This window comes from Prunus persica, chromosome G3 (genome assembly GCF_000346465.2).
Source record: "Prunus persica cultivar Lovell chromosome G3, Prunus_persica_NCBIv2, whole genome shotgun sequence".
In the NCBI taxonomy this organism is placed as follows: Eukaryota; Viridiplantae; Streptophyta; class Magnoliopsida; order Rosales; family Rosaceae; genus Prunus; species Prunus persica.
In genome coordinates, this window is record NC_034011.1 from 7,735,174 (window position 1) to 7,753,691 (window position 18,518).

General features: G+C 37.0%; 2 protein-coding genes across 2 annotated transcripts; one reads left to right on the forward strand and one right to left on the reverse strand.

The window, feature by feature from the left end:
- On the reverse strand, positions 3,601–4,822 carry LOC109947961 (zinc finger MYM-type protein 1-like). Its single transcript, XM_020559844.1, has 2 exons — positions 4,183–4,822; positions 3,601–3,827 (listed from the first exon to the last, which is right to left on the reverse strand). The coding sequence occupies exons 1-2, from the start codon at positions 4,820–4,822 to the stop codon at positions 3,601–3,603; spliced, it is 867 nt and encodes a 288-aa protein (XP_020415433.1).
- Positions 11,884–15,826, forward strand: LOC18781918 (shikimate O-hydroxycinnamoyltransferase). The gene is made up of 2 exons (XM_007215334.2): positions 11,884–12,449; positions 14,524–15,826. Exons 1-2 carry the CDS (start codon positions 12,015–12,017, stop codon positions 15,409–15,411), a joined length of 1,323 nt encoding a protein of 440 aa, XP_007215396.1. The 5' UTR covers positions 11,884–12,014; the 3' UTR covers positions 15,412–15,826.

Genomic DNA, 18,518 nt, shown 5'->3' on the forward strand with positions numbered 1-18,518 from the left:
CTTTGGTTATACTTTCAGAAATTTTGGTTTAATGCAAGAGCATTTGTAGTGTTTTTATTTCTCACTGAAAAAGGATCAAGAGGTTCTTCTTCTGGAGACTTCAGTGTCAAGTCTGCCCCTTTGCTGAATTTTCCCAAATGAGAATTCCCAGCTGTTCCTTCATATGGAAATCCAAATTGCCTCCTAAAGACAAATGCTTTCTTCTTCAAATAAGTAACCAAGGAACGAAGACTTAAAGAGGCGTATGGTTTCTGAGTAGTCTAGAAGGAGATCTTGTTACCCCCAACAACTTCAATACTCTCAGTTTGAATGCTGCTATGACTGGGTTGAAGCCTCTTAGGCATGACCCTCCTTCTCAGTTGGGTATATCCCCTGGAATTTAGGCAGTTTTTCTATGGCTTGCTGGATGTTATGGAGGAGGAGATGCTGTAGGGCCTTTGGAAGGGAATTTCAGTTGAGGCGTTTTTGTTCACCCATTCTCAACCCTGGGACTCAGTTCAGCTACCCTTTCTGCGTTTCCTTTGTTTGGCTTTTTATGAAGTCCATGTATGAGGACCAGTCCACTGATTTTGGAGACACGGGGCAGAAATAAAAGTTGACGCCTTTTATATTCAACACCCACTTCATTTTGAACAAAAATAAAAATAAAAAATTCCATATTTATGTGCTAAGTTGGTTAGTTTAAGTAAAAGATGGCCACTATGTGAAAAATAAAGAGAAGTGCCTAAATCTTTTCAAAATAAAGCTCAAAAAGCATTCATTAGATGTATAAAGAGACTTTTTTACTACTATAATTCTTGGCCTAAAATGTTTTATAGGAATTCCATTTTTTAAGGGGCCTTGTGCTGTCGGCCGTCCTGCACACCTTGCGGGTGGGGGCATGCCATGTATTATTCCAAACTCGTCATTTTCGTTACTTTTTCCTACAATTCGATCAATGTCATTCCTATCCTCTTATGTTATACGTAAATATATGTATATTTTAACGTTCAATGGTTAGATTACCGTCATTTTACGTCAATTTCGTCAATTATATTAAAGCCAACTCGTCTAAAGTTCTACTATCAAATGACGGATATTTACAATTGTTTGATTTTGAAAATTACCGTCATCCATATAACTGACAACAACTATTGAGCCTCATCTATACACAAGGACTATAGCCTAGCGCGACTTTGGGCCTAAATGCTTTTGTTTTAGAATCTCTAAGCCACGCCCTCTCCTTTAGTCACACGCTTTACACAAAATTTGGTACGAAAATACCAAAAAAATAGAGATAGCTTAATTGAAATTGGTTTATTCATGGAATTCATATATCATAAAAAACAAAAACAAAAAGAATAATAAATAAAACAAATCAAAATATTAGCGTGCAATATTCTGGCAAAGAAACAATGGAAACTCCAGTTCTGAACTTCACCAATTCCATCAATCCCATGACCTCCATTACTCGACCCTTGCCCTCTTTCGGTAATTTTCTTCTGCCCCAGCTCTCTATATTATATAGCATTAAATATGGTGATTCTCCGCATCTTCAAATTAAAGGTAGTGATTATAATATCTCTCTAATTAAAAATAATTTTTATTAGAAATCATCCACTTTTTAACTGTCTTAATTTTAGTCCTCAAACTTTCAAATTAATAAATATGACCTCCAAAATTTTGGTTCACACATAAGTTTGGTCCGTATCATATTTTGGAGATGTGCAGGCAACGCAAGTGACCTCCCCACTACAAAAAAAAAGTGGCAACAATTATCATTATTTGGTGACATTTGCTGGGGTGACTAAAGTTTTAGCCATCCCAGCAAATGTCACCATATAATGGTGATTGTTGTCACTTTTTTTTTGTAATGTCCCCTTAATCACCAAACTAGTTATTGCCACTAATGGAAGGTCAAGACTGCAACCCCCACTCCTTCCTAGTTACTTTGGCAATGCGATTTTCACAACAACGCCAATTGCTGTCGCAGGGGATTTCCAATCAAAATGAACATGGTACGGAGCAAGCCACATTCATGATGTTTTGGTTCATATGGATGATCAAGGTTTTAAAACGCAAGGTGTTGAGGCGAGATGCTTTTGATCTCGCAAGGTGAAGTGTAACCCTTTCAAACATTAATTATTTTAATTAAAAATATAAAATTATATAAAATAATTATAAACGGGTACTAATTGTCTCCTAAGTAGAATAATCAAGTATTCTAGGAGGACAATTTAGGGTACTGCAGATATGATTTCTGGTTCAACAATTCTGTAGATATGATTTCTGGTTCAACAATTCTACTGCGTGGGAAGGGCATAAACAGTTGCAGGATATTTACCCTAAATCTCACAGAGTCTTAAAAATAGGCTAAAGACTGTTAAATTGCGAGCATGCCACTATTAGCAGTGTAAAACCCTAATAGATCTTAATGAATTAAAATAACTTATGCACCAAGAAACCTGACTTCCAATCAAACAATTGTGCTTGGAATAGAGAACTGGTTCAATATGGATTTTTTCTATGCCTCAAGATAAACGAGGACTTTATTATTTCTCTAATACAAAGCTAAGAGATAAAAAACATAAACAAGTAAACAATGTGTCAAATCGATCATATCTGGTGAGAACTAAGACTGCCATTACCTTTGAGTTGCCTCATAGCCACTAGAACGAGAGTATTTTTGTTCACCACTTTAACCCAAGTTGTACCATTATCACCCTTCTCAACACTTGACACGTATCTGTGGGCATAACTATGGTTATGCACATGGACAGTGGCAAAGCCATGAATCTTACCACAAGGGGTCTTAGTGTAAAAGTCCAAATAAAAATTTAGGATGGAAAAACATATTGAAAATGAAATCATAGTATTTTCATTCATAATTCATAACGGAAACAATATTACAAGCTATAATTGTCCATGACGAGGTTTCATATTTTGAAAACGAAGCATTATAGCTTCATTTTCAATACAAGCAAAAATATCTCTCTCAATATAAACAAGCAAGCTATCACTCAACCATTGATCTCCCATTTTGTTCCTAAGTGGACCCTTAACAATATTCATGATAGAAAATGCTCTCTTCACTGAAGCAGTTGCAACCGGTAAAACTAAAGACAATGTAATGAGCAAATACACATAATTGAATACTTGATGCATCCTTGTTTCCACCATTTTTTTTTTTGCAAGATCACCAATCCCTTCCAGTTGAGAAAAGTCACTACTAGAACGCACATAATGGATATAAATCTCAAGTTGATCTTCAAGTGCCAAACGATCCTCATCCGAAAAGTCTTAAGGATAAAATTGAGCAAGACGAAGTAACTTTGATTTATCAAAAGCTATAAATGAATCTTTCGGACTCAAACATGCCAAACAAATTAGCAATTCGGTATTTACCTCATTAAAGCGATCCTCTAACTCCGTAATTTTTTCATCAATGACATAAATAAAGAGCTTCACACGATAATGATGACGATTTGTCTTTATTGGAGCATTACGCCTTGACCTCCCTGGAAGTATAAATGCCTCTTCCATGTTAGGAACATAAATATGATGTTTTTCACAAAAAGAAAATATTTCATTAACCAATGTATCGAACCCATTATTCCTCATCTAATGTAGCTTTTCCTTGCATGATTTCACTAAAGTCATTGCATTCACAATTTCTTGATCTTTCCTTTGCAATGCTTGTGACAAATCATTTGTGAGTCCCAATATGGCTTTCATCAAGAAAAGGTGAAACACAAACTCAAAAATACGTATTTCTCTCATTAACTTATTTGCTTCACCCGCATTTTCATTGGGATTATCATCAATAACCATTTGAAGCACATGAACCACTGATGAAAACATAGAAATGATGCTAATCAAGGTACCATAGTATGAGTTTCATCATGTGTCACCGGCATGTTTGAGACTTGTTTCTTGATTTAAGTCTCGCCCCGTTATAAGACAATCATGTTCAAAAGCTATCACAAGCTCTTCATAAAGTTGCCCTCTAAGTAAATCACGCCGCTTACAAGATGCTCCAACATGATTAACCACACTATTAGTAGTTGCAAAAAAAGAGGCAAATGTCTATATTTTTCTTTGCTACGGCAACAAGAGCTAGTTGAAGTTGATGAGCAAAGCAATGAACATAATATACACAAGGTTGTTCTCTCAATATCTTTGTTTTAAGGCCATTCAACTCACCTCTCATATTGCTAGCATCATCATAACCTTGTCCTCGTAGCTTGGAAAGGCACAAATCGTTGCGAGAAAAAAATGTGTCAATAGCATCCTTTAGTGAACTTGAAGTAGTGTCAGTAACATGTTGGATACCCACAAATCTTTCAATTACATGCCCTTTGTTATCCATATAACGCAATACCATAGTCATTTGCTCTTTCACCGACACATCACGTGCTTCATCCATCAATATTGAAAAGAATTTATCTTTTAGACCATCCATGATAGCATCAAGTGTTTCAAGGGCATATGAATTCACAATTTCTTTTTGAATGCAAGGAGCTAGTAATTTGAGATTCCCAGGAGCATTTTCCATCACAACTTCTCTAACTTTATCATCATTATCTGCAAGGAATTGCAATAGCTCCAAGTAATTTCCCATATTGCTTGAAGTGGCACTTTCATCATGGCCACGAAAAGCAAGACCTTGTCGCAATAAAAACTTAGTGCACTTGATTGATGCATTCAAGCATGTGCGATAAGCCTTACGAGCTTGGTCGGAGTGTTTGCTCACTGCCGTTTCAATATGTGTATTTCGATTCATCAAATTTGTAGCAGCTTCTCTAGCCTTATTATGAACACTCCCAACCGGTCCAACATGCATCTTAAATCTTCCTCTCCCTTTCTTCCAATTCTTAAATCCATCTTCAGTGAAAGCTTCACTACCCACTTGTTCAAAATTGGTTTAAAGAGATAGCAATAGAGACAATATGCCGCATCTGTAGATATACTATACTCCAACCAATCAAACTCATCAAACCATTGGGGAATGAAACGTTGATTAATTCCTGACATATTAGTTATTGGGAAATTATGACCTCTAGGTTGACAAGGTCTTTTTTGTAGATATGATCTTCGGACCTCATCTCTCATATTAGCATCATAATCTATCATTCGAGTTCTTAATCCAGGGTCCGCTTGAAGATTACCTAAAACACCATATAACTGACTTTGTCTTGAACTTGGAGTTCTTGAACTACCAACATTATTTGAACTATCAACATTATCCGAACTACACGAACCTGATCATGATTTTCTCTTAAAAAACCGTTCCATAATATTCTACATATACAAAACAATCAAAATAAATACTCACAATATAAACAAACCATCAACATAATCAAAATACATATGAATTGGATTTCAATTAAATTAAATATATTCTACATATACAAAATAATGAAAATATAAACTCACAATATAAACAAACCATCAATATAATCAAAATAAATATGAATTGAATTTCAATTAAATTAAATATATTCTACATATACAAAATAATGAAAATAAAAAATTATAATATAATCAAACCACCAATATAATCAAAATAAATATGAATTAGGTTTCAATTAAATTAAATATATCATACATAGTAACATAGGATTTAAAACTTACTTGAATTGTGAAATTTCACAATAACAATGAGCAAATACAAAGAGAGTAGCTAGCGGCACCACCACAACGACGACGACGGTAGCACAAAGGCACCTCAATTGTGGCAGCCAGGGAGGGGATTGAGTTGAAGGTTTTGGGGGGGTTGGTGTGGGGTGGGAATTGAGTTGGGAACTTAGGGTTGGAGGAGGAGAAAACAAAAGAAAATTGGGAGTTTTGGAATGGAGGAATTGGGTTTGTGGAAAAGCAATGGCTGGAGGATACGTTGGTCATTATTTTTTTTTTTCAGACCTGGCTCAAAACGACGTCGTTTTTGCCAGGTTATTTACAAAAAATTCACTGTGCCAAAACAACGTAGTTTTGGCCAGGTCATTTAAAAAAATTCCCTGAGCCAAAAGGACTTTCCTGAGCCAAAACTACGTCGTTTTGCCCAGGTTGTTTAAAAAAAAAAACTCGCACGCCAGTCAGCCTTCTTCTTTTTCAGCCTGCGAACCTTCCTTCTTCTTTCAGACATTTCGTCGACCACTTGGTGTGCAGCTCCAAGAGGTCGCACCAGCAGCTCCAAGGGACCTCTAAGCCTATTTCCATGGCTTCCAAGAGGTCGTGCGACCCCATTGACCCCACTGTGGCTCCGCCTCTGCACATGGACACTTGTCAAGTGTTGAGAACTATGTGTATCTTTTTATGTTTATTAATAAAATTCACTCGTATCATAGAGTTTAATATATAAATTTTGCCCAATCGACTTTCAAATTCTAGAACCGCCACTAGGGTGTAGTGTGCAGTTCGAACATTGAGGCGGTCATAGGTTTTGAGAAGGATAGGCCACTGAGAGGTGTCCATGGAAGGAGTCGGGGTTAATGAAGTCTTTGTCCAAATCATTGTCTTTATGTCTATGCTTTTTCTTCTTTTTCTTCTTTATATCTGCCCTTTTCGCCACGGCCTTCACTGGGGTTCGATCATCATCAGAAGCCATTTCCTGCACATTAGACAGAACAAAAATGAAAAAAAAAAAAAGAAAAAAAAGAACACTAGAACAGCAGGTAAAACCCAACATCAAATACAAATTTTATTCTGGGCAAAATTTAAGAGAAAATAATCGCTCTGATTTTTCCATTGTCAAACAAAAAAAACACTTAATTAATCATTACCCATAATAGAGTTATATTATATGCTTGGGGATGGTGGCTTTCCTAAACAAAGCATTATCATTAAGTTCCCAGTAAAGAGATTAACACAAAATGGCAGGGGTTTTACAAATAAACTAGTTTCAGGTGCAGTGACATGTTAGGAACCCTTATCAGCTTCTGAAGACAAAAGAAGAGACTTTCACATACAAATCACTTGGAAGTATTCATAACAGAAAACCCAAAAGAGGGCAAGTAGAAAATCAATACCTTTTACTTAAAAGCACCTAATCGGAATGGTTCGGCGGCGGCAGAGGTAGGGGTTTTAAGAAGAGAAAGAGAGAAGAGAAGAGGAGAGAGTGGCGGGAGTTAGGGTTATGCAATTAACCCTGCTATTTTATGTTTTATTAATTACAATTTTGGAGATTTCTCACCTGTTCTTTTCTGGGATCATCTAGGATAGAAAAAACCAAATGTAACAGATCAGAACCATGAACAAACAAACTTTTCTTTCTCTTTTTCATGTCAGTTTCAGAGGAAACAAACAGAGAATTGGATAGAGAAATACCATGGTTGCGAAGTTGAGCTGACGACTAGAGGAAGAGACGGCAGCAAACGAAGAAGGTCGAGGTCTCTCTCGCACTCGTTACCGTCTCCCATGGTTGGAAATTCAGATCTGACCGCATTGAGTCCGATTTGAGAGCTCGAAGAGAGAGAAGGCTTGGCTGCCGGTGAAGATGGGGTTTCCGTCGGTTAGGTGGGTGGGTGGGTACCTAAGGAAGAGAAGCCATGGTTTTTGGTGTGAGTTTCTGGGACTGAGCTTGCAATATCCCACATTCATCTTTTCCCAGCTCTGTAAATTTTCCATCTCCAGGTTGAAATGCAAGCTTTCGCGGGTGGGAGGCAAAGAAACCCACTATAGCAGGTTATCCAGTTTTTGTGTGTGGTGATTTTAGTGATTTTTCTTCACAAATTATTTTGAGCCATTAGATCAAAACTTTTAAATCCAACGGTTAAAAGCTTTGATGTATAAGTATTGATACACCAGAGCATATTAGAATTTTCGCTAGATGACATCTGTGAAGAAGTCACTATAGAATAGGCCTCATTATTTGGTCTGTGGGCTCATGGGTCGATAGGGGCTTGTCCGGCCCATCGAAAAAAAGCCCGGCCCGGCCCATTATGGGCTTTGAGATGGCTTGGCCAGCCTTGGGCTGGGCTAGGCTTGGGCTTGGGTGTCTCAAGCCCAGCCCAACCTGATTAAGCCCAAGAAAGCTCGGCCTGGCTCGTTAGGCCCACATACATATATAATTATGTATAAATAGGAGTTTAGGTTTAGGATTAAATCACATATATAATTTGTTTCATTTCATTTACTTTTCTTTACTCATTCCTAGTTTATAATTGGATGATTAACACATTAATTTGTGTCAATTATTAATTCAACAATTATATATATAAATAAGATGAACAACATATCACATCACCAAATATAATCATATCATGAAACATAATCGTACCACCAAATATAATCATGCTTTTCTTGAACACATCACCAAATATTTGCATATTTATTCATACCATCCTTTAAAAAAAAAAATTTGATACTTATTATTTTTTAAAACGTATTACGGTCTAATTATGTAATAACCTCAAAAATAATACTTTGTTTTATTATTTTTTTGGAAAATCTTATTAAGTTGTGTGACTTTATTTGGTGTTTTATGAATTTGGTTTGATGTGAAAATATTGGAATTAAGTTAGTTTAATTTTAAATTTGGACTAAAATGCCCTTATGATTAAGTTTATAATTTTTTTTTAATGAAGTATGCCCATTTAGGCCTGACCAGTTGGGCTTAGCCTTGCCCGGCCCGATGGGCTTTCTCAAGTTTGGCCCATGGGTTGGGCTTGGACTTTGAATTTTCTAAAAAAATCCGGCTTGGCCAAGCCATATATTTTCTCTCTTCTTTTTAAAACCCGGCCCTGCCCAGCCCAAGCCCATTAAATTTGGGCCGAGCTATACGAGCCCTACTACAGAATGTCTTGATTTGACAGTTACGTGGGTCCCATACTTTTCATGCAAATTGATCAGGAAGGTGAGAGGGAAGGGCCATGATGTTTTTTGGTTTTCTTAAGCAATAGTTCTTGAACTATACTCGTAGTTATATTTTGGTCACTCAACTCCAAAAATAGATGCAAAGATCCCATAATTATGTATGGTGTTACATTAGTAGTCCCTTTCGTCAAGTCTGTTTATTTTTTCGTTAAATCTATGGATAAACTTGAAAATTCATTCCAAATATTTATAAAAACGAAATAACAAAAAATAAATAAATAAAGGTTATTTGTAGCAATGGTCCCTCAACTATAGTCAAAGTTATATTTTGGTCACTCAACTCTAAAAAATAGTTACAAAGGTCACTCAATTAGATGTAGTGTTGCACCATTAGTCCTTACCGTCAAGTCTCTTTAACAGTAAAAACTAATAGTGCAACACAACACCTAATTGATGAGCTGTTTGGGCCCTTGGCTGATTGTTTCAAGTGGACATACTTTGGTTTTGATTTGAATGGCAGAAGTGGTAGCTTAATCCTACAAGTGCATTTATTGACCGAAAGGCAAAGGATGGGACCAATAAATGTCTACATCTAACCCAAATAAGCTAGGCCTGCCCTTTCTTTTTATAATGAATTCTCCATACCTGTTCTTCACAAATATATAGTGCACTATTAAAGTCGGTCGCTCAACTTCGAGTGGTATAACTTAAAAAATAAATAAATAAATAAATAAAATCGAGTAATATAAAGTAGGAGCTGAGGAATCTTTAGAAGATGATATTGTGATGGAAAAAGAAGGTGATTTTGAGAACTTGAGAGGGCCTTGGATGGTTGTTCAAAATAGGAGAAAACCGAAAAGTTGGGTTAAGGATAGAGGAAACAAGGGAGCTGGAGGTCCCAGCATAGGCTGTCGGTTTGACACGTTAAGAAAAGTGAATGAAGACTTTGATAGAAATGGAGGGTTTGATACTGGCAAGACTAATTAGTTTGGGCCCAACCATGTTGGCACATCTAAGAGCACCTCCACCGCCCCGTCCACAGCCCCTCGAAGCTCAGGTTAGGCCCTCCAGCGTGCAGCCTGAAGATCGGGCAAGTCCTGGGGCCCACTAGTCTGGGCAAGTCCAAGGGCAATTCTTGGTTGGGCTCCAGCCCAAAGTGGTTGACGTCAACGAAGTGAAATTAGATTATTATTTTCTTTTACCGTTGGCGCATGAAATTCAGATTTTTTTTTTCTTCTATCAATTTTTTTATTTATTGGGATTTTCTATTTAGAATTACTAACGTACTCTTTTATTTAGTTCAGTTGTTGAGAAGCACGATAATGGGCACTAGAATATCAGCCAGCGAATCATAGGACACTAGCCAGATCAACAACAATAGCCCAATTGATCAAGATAATTCTTTTCATTAGTATAGAACTTTGTTTATGATCTTGCGCTCTTGAAAATCATGTTAGTATGGCTTCCTTTATTTTTGGTATGCGTTCTGTTAAATTAGGTAAATTATGTATACTTGTATGTTAAATTTATGTACTAAAATTTTAGGAATGGAAGAATCTTCTGCAAGACTAGACAATAATCAACATGATGATGCAGTTGAAATGAATTTTAATGGGATTGAAAAGGAAAATAATGGGGATGAAACTGAAAATAATGACATTGTAATGAGTGTTGAAGAAAAAGTACAAGACCCTCGAGTTAGAATGATTTTTGACAGTGTTGATGAGGTGATCACATATTACAAACAATATGGGAGGCAATCATAGTTTCCAGTGATAAGGAGATCATCAAGAACTGGAGATGATGGAAATTTCAAATATGTTACTATTCTTGTGCCCAATAAGACAAATCAAAAAGTAAGTCAAGTAATCTTCTTAAATCTCATCCAAGTATAAAGAATGATTGCAAGGCTCAGCTTAGGGCAGGTTTATTGAACGTCTTTTTTGCAGTTTCTTTATATTTTAAATAAATTCAGAGACTCTTTGGATTCTGCGTGTAGTTTTCACCAAAATTTCATACACGCGATTAGAAATGGTATTTCCTTACTTGACTTATAACCGGCCCATTCCCATCCCTAAAGATCACCAATTTCATTTTCAATTATTTTTGTTTGTAAAACTTAAGATACTATATCTCTAGTAATTCCAACACAAGACAAGCCAATTCAAATGATAATTTCATGGAGTGAATCTCTTTAAAATAAGTGGTGAAGTATTACTTTTTAGGAATAGTAAATCAAATAAATAAGCATAAGTTATTGGTTCCAAGCATAAGTTATTGATACTATTCTCTAAAAAGAAGAATATCAATCATATATGTTTATCTATATTATAACACAAAAATAAATCATACCACTTAACCGTAACATTTTATAATTTCTTGAAAAGTCCAAACCTTTTAAATGAGGTTTCGTGTGATTTTGTCAGGCTGAGAGGTCCCATCTAATGGTAGAATTTTCCCATAAAGGAGAGGTCCGACTCCCAATGGAGACCCATCGACCAAAAACAGTAGAGTAATCCCCGCAAAGAAGAAACAATTAATATTCAAGTGAGTATGCCACCTAAATAATAATGAGGACATCGTGGAACAGTTTCGAACCACGATCTACTTTGTTTTCTTCTTATAATTGTGAAATTGATACCGTTGATGCATTGAGGACAGAGACAATTCGACACTGACAAGGGTCTTTATTTGAAAATGCTCAGGGGGTGAGAATGAATACGATATCTACCTATCACATCACGTGATAAAAATCTAATAAGTATAAAATTATTCTTTTCAATTAGAGGGTGAACTCTATTATATTAATTGACTCTACTTTGATTAGAAAAATAATACATAATCTTAGAAGGGACGTTTAGACTTTGCTTTTTAATTTTGTATTTTTATAGAGTTGACATTGAGAGAGCAGAATTATGGTTTGAAATGCTCTTAACTACTACTATTTAACCACGTAAACTATAAGCTATAAACCAATAATTTTTCTATGTTTGAGGCACATAGTATTTATGTCTTATGTTATGTCACATGTATTGAAAAATATGTCTACATGGGATGGGACCCTGGTGTACCCGCACATACACAAATTTGTCCTTGCTCAGTCGCTACATATATGGATGTTATTACAACGTCGGTATACAGAGACGTGCTTTGCCTTCTTCACTGCAAAGAAGGTTAGATAAATAGTTTGGTTTGGAGGTGAGGTGAGGCCCAGCAAAAAGATGGCGGTGGTCAACGTGAGCGTGAGGGAGTCAACGTTGGTGAAGCCGGCGGAGGAGACGCCGAGGCAGGTGCTGTGGATGACCAACTTGGACCTTGTGATTTTGGGCAACCACACGCCAAGCGTCTACTTCTACAGGCAGAACCAAAACAGTGTGCACGGTCATCATAACAACTTCTTCGACCCGCAGGTGCTCAAGCAGGCGCTAAGCAAGGCCCTCGTGCCCTTCTACCCGTTGGCGGGGCGCCTCGGGATGGAAGGCAACGGCCGCGGCGAGATCGACTGCAATTCGGAGGGCGCGCTGTTTGTCGTGGCTGAGACGGGCTCAACCATCGACGATTTCGGCGACTTCGCGCCGACTCTCGAGTTCCGGAAGCTCATCCCAGCCGTTGATTATTCGACAGGGATATCAACTTATCCCCTCTTGGTGTTGCAGGTATGTTTAAAATCGCTAGTGTCGTTTCATTACTTGATCTTGACCGTAGATTAAACGCTTCGGTCAACATTTCACCCAGCTGACTTGGTTGAATGATAGTTGATGATGAAATTTTATTTATTTGGTAATTGAAAGGATAACAAAAAACACAAAAAAAGAGGAAAGCAGAAGCATCTGGTGGCACTGCCACACTTTATCATGAAATGATATTTGTATTTATTGATTAATATTTGAATTAATAAAAAATATTAACTATGCCGACAGAGAGACTATATTACCTAAAGAGTGATGCTATTTCTCTATTTTCTCACTCATCTTATTTTCCTATTCAATATATAAATTTTAATAAATACAATTATATTTTTTCACCCTCTATTATTCCTAGAATACCTTTTACAAAATTAAATGAAAAAAAAGTTAATCAAGCTCTCTTCTCCAAGTCACCCCCAACCTCTTGCTCTCCTCTGCCATCACCACCATCCCTCCAACCCATCTGTAAAACCCATAAATTTGTTTTCTCCTAATTGAATTTTGCTTTAACATTATCTGCCCAAATTAATTCCCTATTTATTTACATAAATTTCAAATGAAGCCTGCATAATAATAACTCACCCAACATCCCCTACACTGCGATATTCCAATTTTTATTTCTGTAGTTTCAAAAGAGCTCTTCCTGTTTTTATGATACTGCAACAGCATAAAAATTCCAGTACCACATGTTTTGGCAAACTCGTGCAAAATAACAAGCAGCTGGAAAAAAAAAATACAAATGTTTCAGAGAGTGAACCTTATTTTACTTGCCTAGATAAAACTGACCAAGATTGAATTAAAGATGAACATCAAATGGTGTTGATTAAGCAAACAGAGGATGAAGAGTCCAAAAAAATGATAAAAGAAGCGTCACAAATAGAAGAATTTATTTCAATCCTTAGAAGTTATTTTACATAAGGATAAATTTGTCTTTAAAATTTTGAGAATAAGATAGGGGGAAAAATAGGACATAAGGTGAAAATAGCAGCATTCTTCTTAAAATATGTATTTCGGAAGAATTAGAGCATGTGCGACACTTTAATATCCAGGTAATTATGATTAGATGGAGTTTAACTGAATAAAAACGAGTCTATTGTGATTAGATGGGATCTTCTTTTCCTCAATATCAACTGGCTGATTTATATGCTGCTGTCAAGTCCATTTACTTCAACTATCTACTTTAGTACTTTTGGAAACTACTTTTCCTCACAGGCGAAAAGTTTTGTTGTTTACGTATACAAGTTAAGCTGCCAATCTTGATTCCAAGCATAAATGTTTGTCCTGTTGTTTCACGTTGTATCAGTTAATAGAATTTGGAGAACCACCGGCCAAAAACAGTAGAATAATCCCCGCAAAGAAAGGAACAATTAATATATACTATAAATGATAATGAAGACACGTGGAGCAGTTTGGGTGGAGACATTGTTGGGCAGTTTCAAACCACATACTATTTTGTTTTCTTCTTATAATTATGAAAACGATACCCGTTGATGCATTGAGGGACAGAGACAATTCGACAGTTGACGAGTGTTCTTTACTTTGTAGTTTGTATGGATTCTTCAATACTTCGAGTCCAACCTGCATTCGTCTGTCTACTTGTTGCCACTTAGATGAGCTTAATAGGGAGTTTTAATTACAATTATGGTAGTTAATAAAATGTTTGAAATAAATTATAAATAAAATATGAAATTTAGTGACAATGATGTAAAAACGTAGGAATATTATGACTTCTTATATCATACTGGTCATTTAAATTTGAAATTGAATTTTATATATAGATTTATAGAATGATGAGTATATGTTTAGGAAATAGAAAATGTAGGGACTTATATTGGACAAGCCCTAATTCTTTAAGCCAAGTTATTGTCTTCCTGTTATATCTGAGTGGATGCGTTTTCTTTTTGGTGGATTAGAGAATAGTTTTACCCCACTATACAATTCCAAGTGCTCACCCCTTCTTTTATTTCTCTTGCTCATAATATCATCCTGGATATGACTTAAACTTACAAAGTATGGTTCGGGTTTTACTCTGTTTATGCATCAGGTCACATACTTCAAATGTGGTGGAGTGTCACTTGGTGTTGGCCTGGAACATCGTGTAGCAGATGGCCTTTCTGGTCTCCACTTTGTAAATACATGGTCTGATATTGCTCGAGGTCTTGACCTGACAATTCCACCATTCATTGACAGGACATTACTTCGTGCCCGATACCCACCACAGCCTGCATTCGATCACATTGAATACCAACCCGATCCACCCATTAAAACTGGTACAAAAGCTGTAGGTGATGAGAGCGCAACGGTATCCATTTTTAGATTGACAAGGGAGCAGCTCAACATCTTGAAAGCCAAGTCTAAGGAAGATGGGAACACAATCAACTATACCACATATGAGATGTTGGCAGGCCATGTTTGGAGATGTGCATCTGTGGCACGTGAACTTCCTGATGATCAAGAGACCAAACTACATATTGCAGTTGATGGAAGGTCCAGACTGCAACCCCCACTCCCACCTGGTTTCTTTGGCAATGTGGTTTTTGCAGGCGCACCAATTGCTGCAGCAGGGGATCTCAAATCAAAACCAACATGGTATGCTGCAAGCTGTATTCATGATACTGTTGTGCGTATGGACAACGATTATCTTAGATCAGCACTGGACTATCTTGAACTTCAGCCTGACCTGTCACCCCTTGTTCGCGGAGCTCATACTTTTAGGTGCCCGAGACTTGGAATAACTAGTTGGTCTAGGCTGCCGATCTATGATGCTGATTTCGGTTGGGGTCGACCTATTTTCATGGGGCCTGGTGGAATGGGATATGAGGGGTTGGCTTTTGTGTTACCAAGTGCAACAAATGATGGAAGTTTATCGGTGGCCATTTCTCTGCAATCTCAACATATGCAATCATTCTCCAAGTTGTTGTATGAGATATAAGGAAATGAAATGCGTCGAATGGGGGCAATACGTTGAACAGACTTCGGGCTTCTGTGTGTGTCCTCTGAGTTCTGGGACTTTGCATTGACTCTAGCCTAGCTGATCGGAAAGCAGCTGTTTTTGAAAAGTTCAAGTGGTCTTTTGGTTAATCTATATTAGAGGATCTGTTTTAGAAACAACCTAGTACTGAATAAGATTGTCAGAGTATCTGTAAGCTTTGTTTATTGCTGTGGAGGACTTCTTTTTCGGAGTATCTGTAGTTTACTGTGATTGTTAATAAGGTTTTCTTTCTCCATGAAACAAAAACATACTGAATCACTTTGGTTGCATAAAGGTTGGTGCCTTTGGTAAAGCTACACTTTGGTTATACTTTCAAAAATTTTGGTTTAATGCAAGAGCATTTGTAGTGTTTTTATTTCTCACTGAAAATGGATCAAGAGGTTCTTCTTCTGGAGACTTCAGTGTCAAGTCTGCCCATTTGCTGAATTTTCCCAAATGAGAATTCCCAGCTGTTCCTTCATATGGAAATCCAAATTGCCTCCTAAAGACAAATGCTTTCTTCTTCAAATAAGTAACCAAGGAACAAAGACTTAAAGAGGCGTATGGTTTCTGAGTAGTCTAGAAGGAGATCTTGTTACCCCCAACGACTTCAATACTCTCAGTTTGAATGCTGCTATGACTGGGTTGAAGCCTCTTAGGCATGACCCTCCTTCTCAGTTGGGTATATCCCCTGGAATTTAGGCAGCTTTTCTGTGGCTTGCTGGAGGTTATGGAGGAGGAGATGCTGTAGGGCCTTTGGAAGGGAATTTCAGTCGAGGGCGTTTTTGTTCACCCATGCTGTAGGGCCTTTTATGTTCAACACCCACTTCATTTTGAACAAAAATGAAAATAAAAGATTCCATGTTTATGTGCTAAGTTGGTTAGTTTAAGTAAAGATGGCCACTATGTGAAAAATGAAAAGAAGGTTCTAAATCTTTTCAAAATAAAGCTCAAAAAGCGTCCGTTAGACATATAAAAGAACTTTTTTACTGCTATAATTCTTGGGCAAAAATGTTTTATAGGAATCCCATTTTTTAAGGGGCCTTGTGCTGTCGGCCGTCCAGCACACGGCATGCCATGTATTATATCCAAACTCATCATTTTCGTTACTCTTTCTTAAAATTCGATCAATGTCATTCCTATCCTCTTATGCCATACATGAATATCTGTATATCTTTGATGTTTAATGGTTAGATTACCGTCATTTAACGTAAATTTTGTCAATTACATTAAAGCCAACTCGTCTAAACTACTATCAAATTACTGATATTTACAATTGTTTGATTTTAAAAATTACCGTCGTCCATATTTTTGACAACAACTATTGAGCCTCATCTATACACAAGGGCTATAGCCTAGTGCGACTTTGGGCCTAAATCCTTTTGTTTTAGAATCTCTAAGCCACGCCCTCCCCTTTAGTCACATGTAAAAAAAGAAAATATTAGCGGACAATATTCTGACAAAGAAACAATGGAAACTCTAGTTCTAAACTTCACCAATTCCATCAATCCCATGACCTTTGGTAATTTTCTTCTGTCCCAACTCTCTGTATTATATCAGATTAAATATGGTGGTTCTCCTCATCTTCAAATTAAAGGTTGTGATTATAATCTCTCTAATTAAAAATAATTTTTATTAGAAATCATCCACTTTTTAACTGTCTTAATTTTAGTCCTCAAACTTTCAAATTAATAAATATGACCCTCAAAATTTTGGGTCACACATAAGTTTGGTCTATATCATCGTTTGGAGATGTGTAGGCAACGCATGTGACCTCCCCACTACAAAAAAAAGTGGCAACAGTTATCATTATTTGGTGATATTTGCTGGGGTGACTAAAACTTTAGCCACCCCAGCAAATGTCACCAAATAATGCGATTTTCAAGACTGCAACCCCCACTTCCTCCTAGTTACTTTGGCAATACGATTTTCACAACAATGCCAATTGCAATCGCAGGGGATTTCCAATCAAATTGAACATGGAACGGAGCAAGCCACGTTCATGATGTTTTGGTTCATATGGATGATCAAGGTTTTAAAACGCAAGGTGTTGAGGCAAGATGCTTTTGATCCCGAAAGGTGAAGCGTAATTCTTTTGAATATTAATTATTTTAATTAAAAATATAAAATAATATAAAATAATTATAAATGAGTACTAATTGTCTCCTAAGCATAATAATCAAGTATTCTAGGATGACAATTTAGGGTACTGTAGATATGATTTCGGGTTCAGTAATTCTACTGGGTGGGAGTGGCATAAACAGTTGCAGGGTATTTACCCCAAATCTCAGAGTCTTAAAAATAGGCTAAGGATTGTGATAAATTGCGAGCATGCCACTATTAGCAGTGTAAAACCCTAACAGATCTTAATGAATAAAAATAACTTATGCACCAAGAAACCTGACTTCCAATAAAACAATTGTGCTTGGAATGGGGAACTAGTTCAATACGGATTCTTTTCTATGCTTCAAGATAAACGAGGACTTTATTATGTCTCTAATACAAAGCTAAGAGATAAAAAACATAAACAAGTAAACAATGTGTCAAATCGATCATATCTGGTGAGAACGAAGACTGCCACCACTTTTGAGTTGCCTCATAGCCACTAGAATGATGGTATTTTTGCTCACCACTTTAACCCAAGTTGTACCATCACCACCCTTCTCAACACTTGATACGTGTTTATGGGCATAATCATAGTTCCACAAATACAACAAAGAGTTAACTATGGTTATGCACATGGACACATGTCAAGTGTAAGGAAGTATGGTGATGGTACATTTTGGTTTTGTCACATCCCGGGATCGGCTCCGCCGTAGCACGATATTGTCCGCTTTGGGCCCCTCTTTGCCCTTACGGTTTTGTTTCTGGGAGCTCACGAGCAACTTCCCAGTGGGTCACCCATCCTGGGATTGCTCTAGCCCCCAACTCGCTTAACTTCGGAGTTCCTACAACTCCGAATCCAGTAAGCTCCCAAAAGGCCTCGTGCTAGATGGATGCGGGTGTGCACATATAAGGCACATCATCCCCTCTCCGTTGGTTGATGTGGGATCTTACAATCCACCCCC

Bases quoted from the DNA above. Each gene is read 5' to 3' on its own strand.
- LOC18781918 (XM_007215334.2), top strand. From the start codon at position 12,015: ATGGCGGTGGTCAACGTGAGCGTGAGGGAGTCAACGTTGGTGAAGCCG. The intron at 12,450-14,523 runs GTATGTTTAAAA...TTTATGCATCAG, and splicing joins ATCCCCTCTTGGTGTTGCAG to GTCACATACTTCAAATGTGG.
- LOC109947961 (XM_020559844.1), bottom strand. From the start codon at position 4,822: ATGCATGTTGGACCGGTTGGGAGTGTTCATAATAAGGCTAGAGAAGCT. The intron at 3,828-4,182 runs GTGAGTTGAATG...TGTTTTCATCAG, and splicing joins TGATGCTAGCAATATGAGAG to TGGTTCATGTGCTTCAAATG.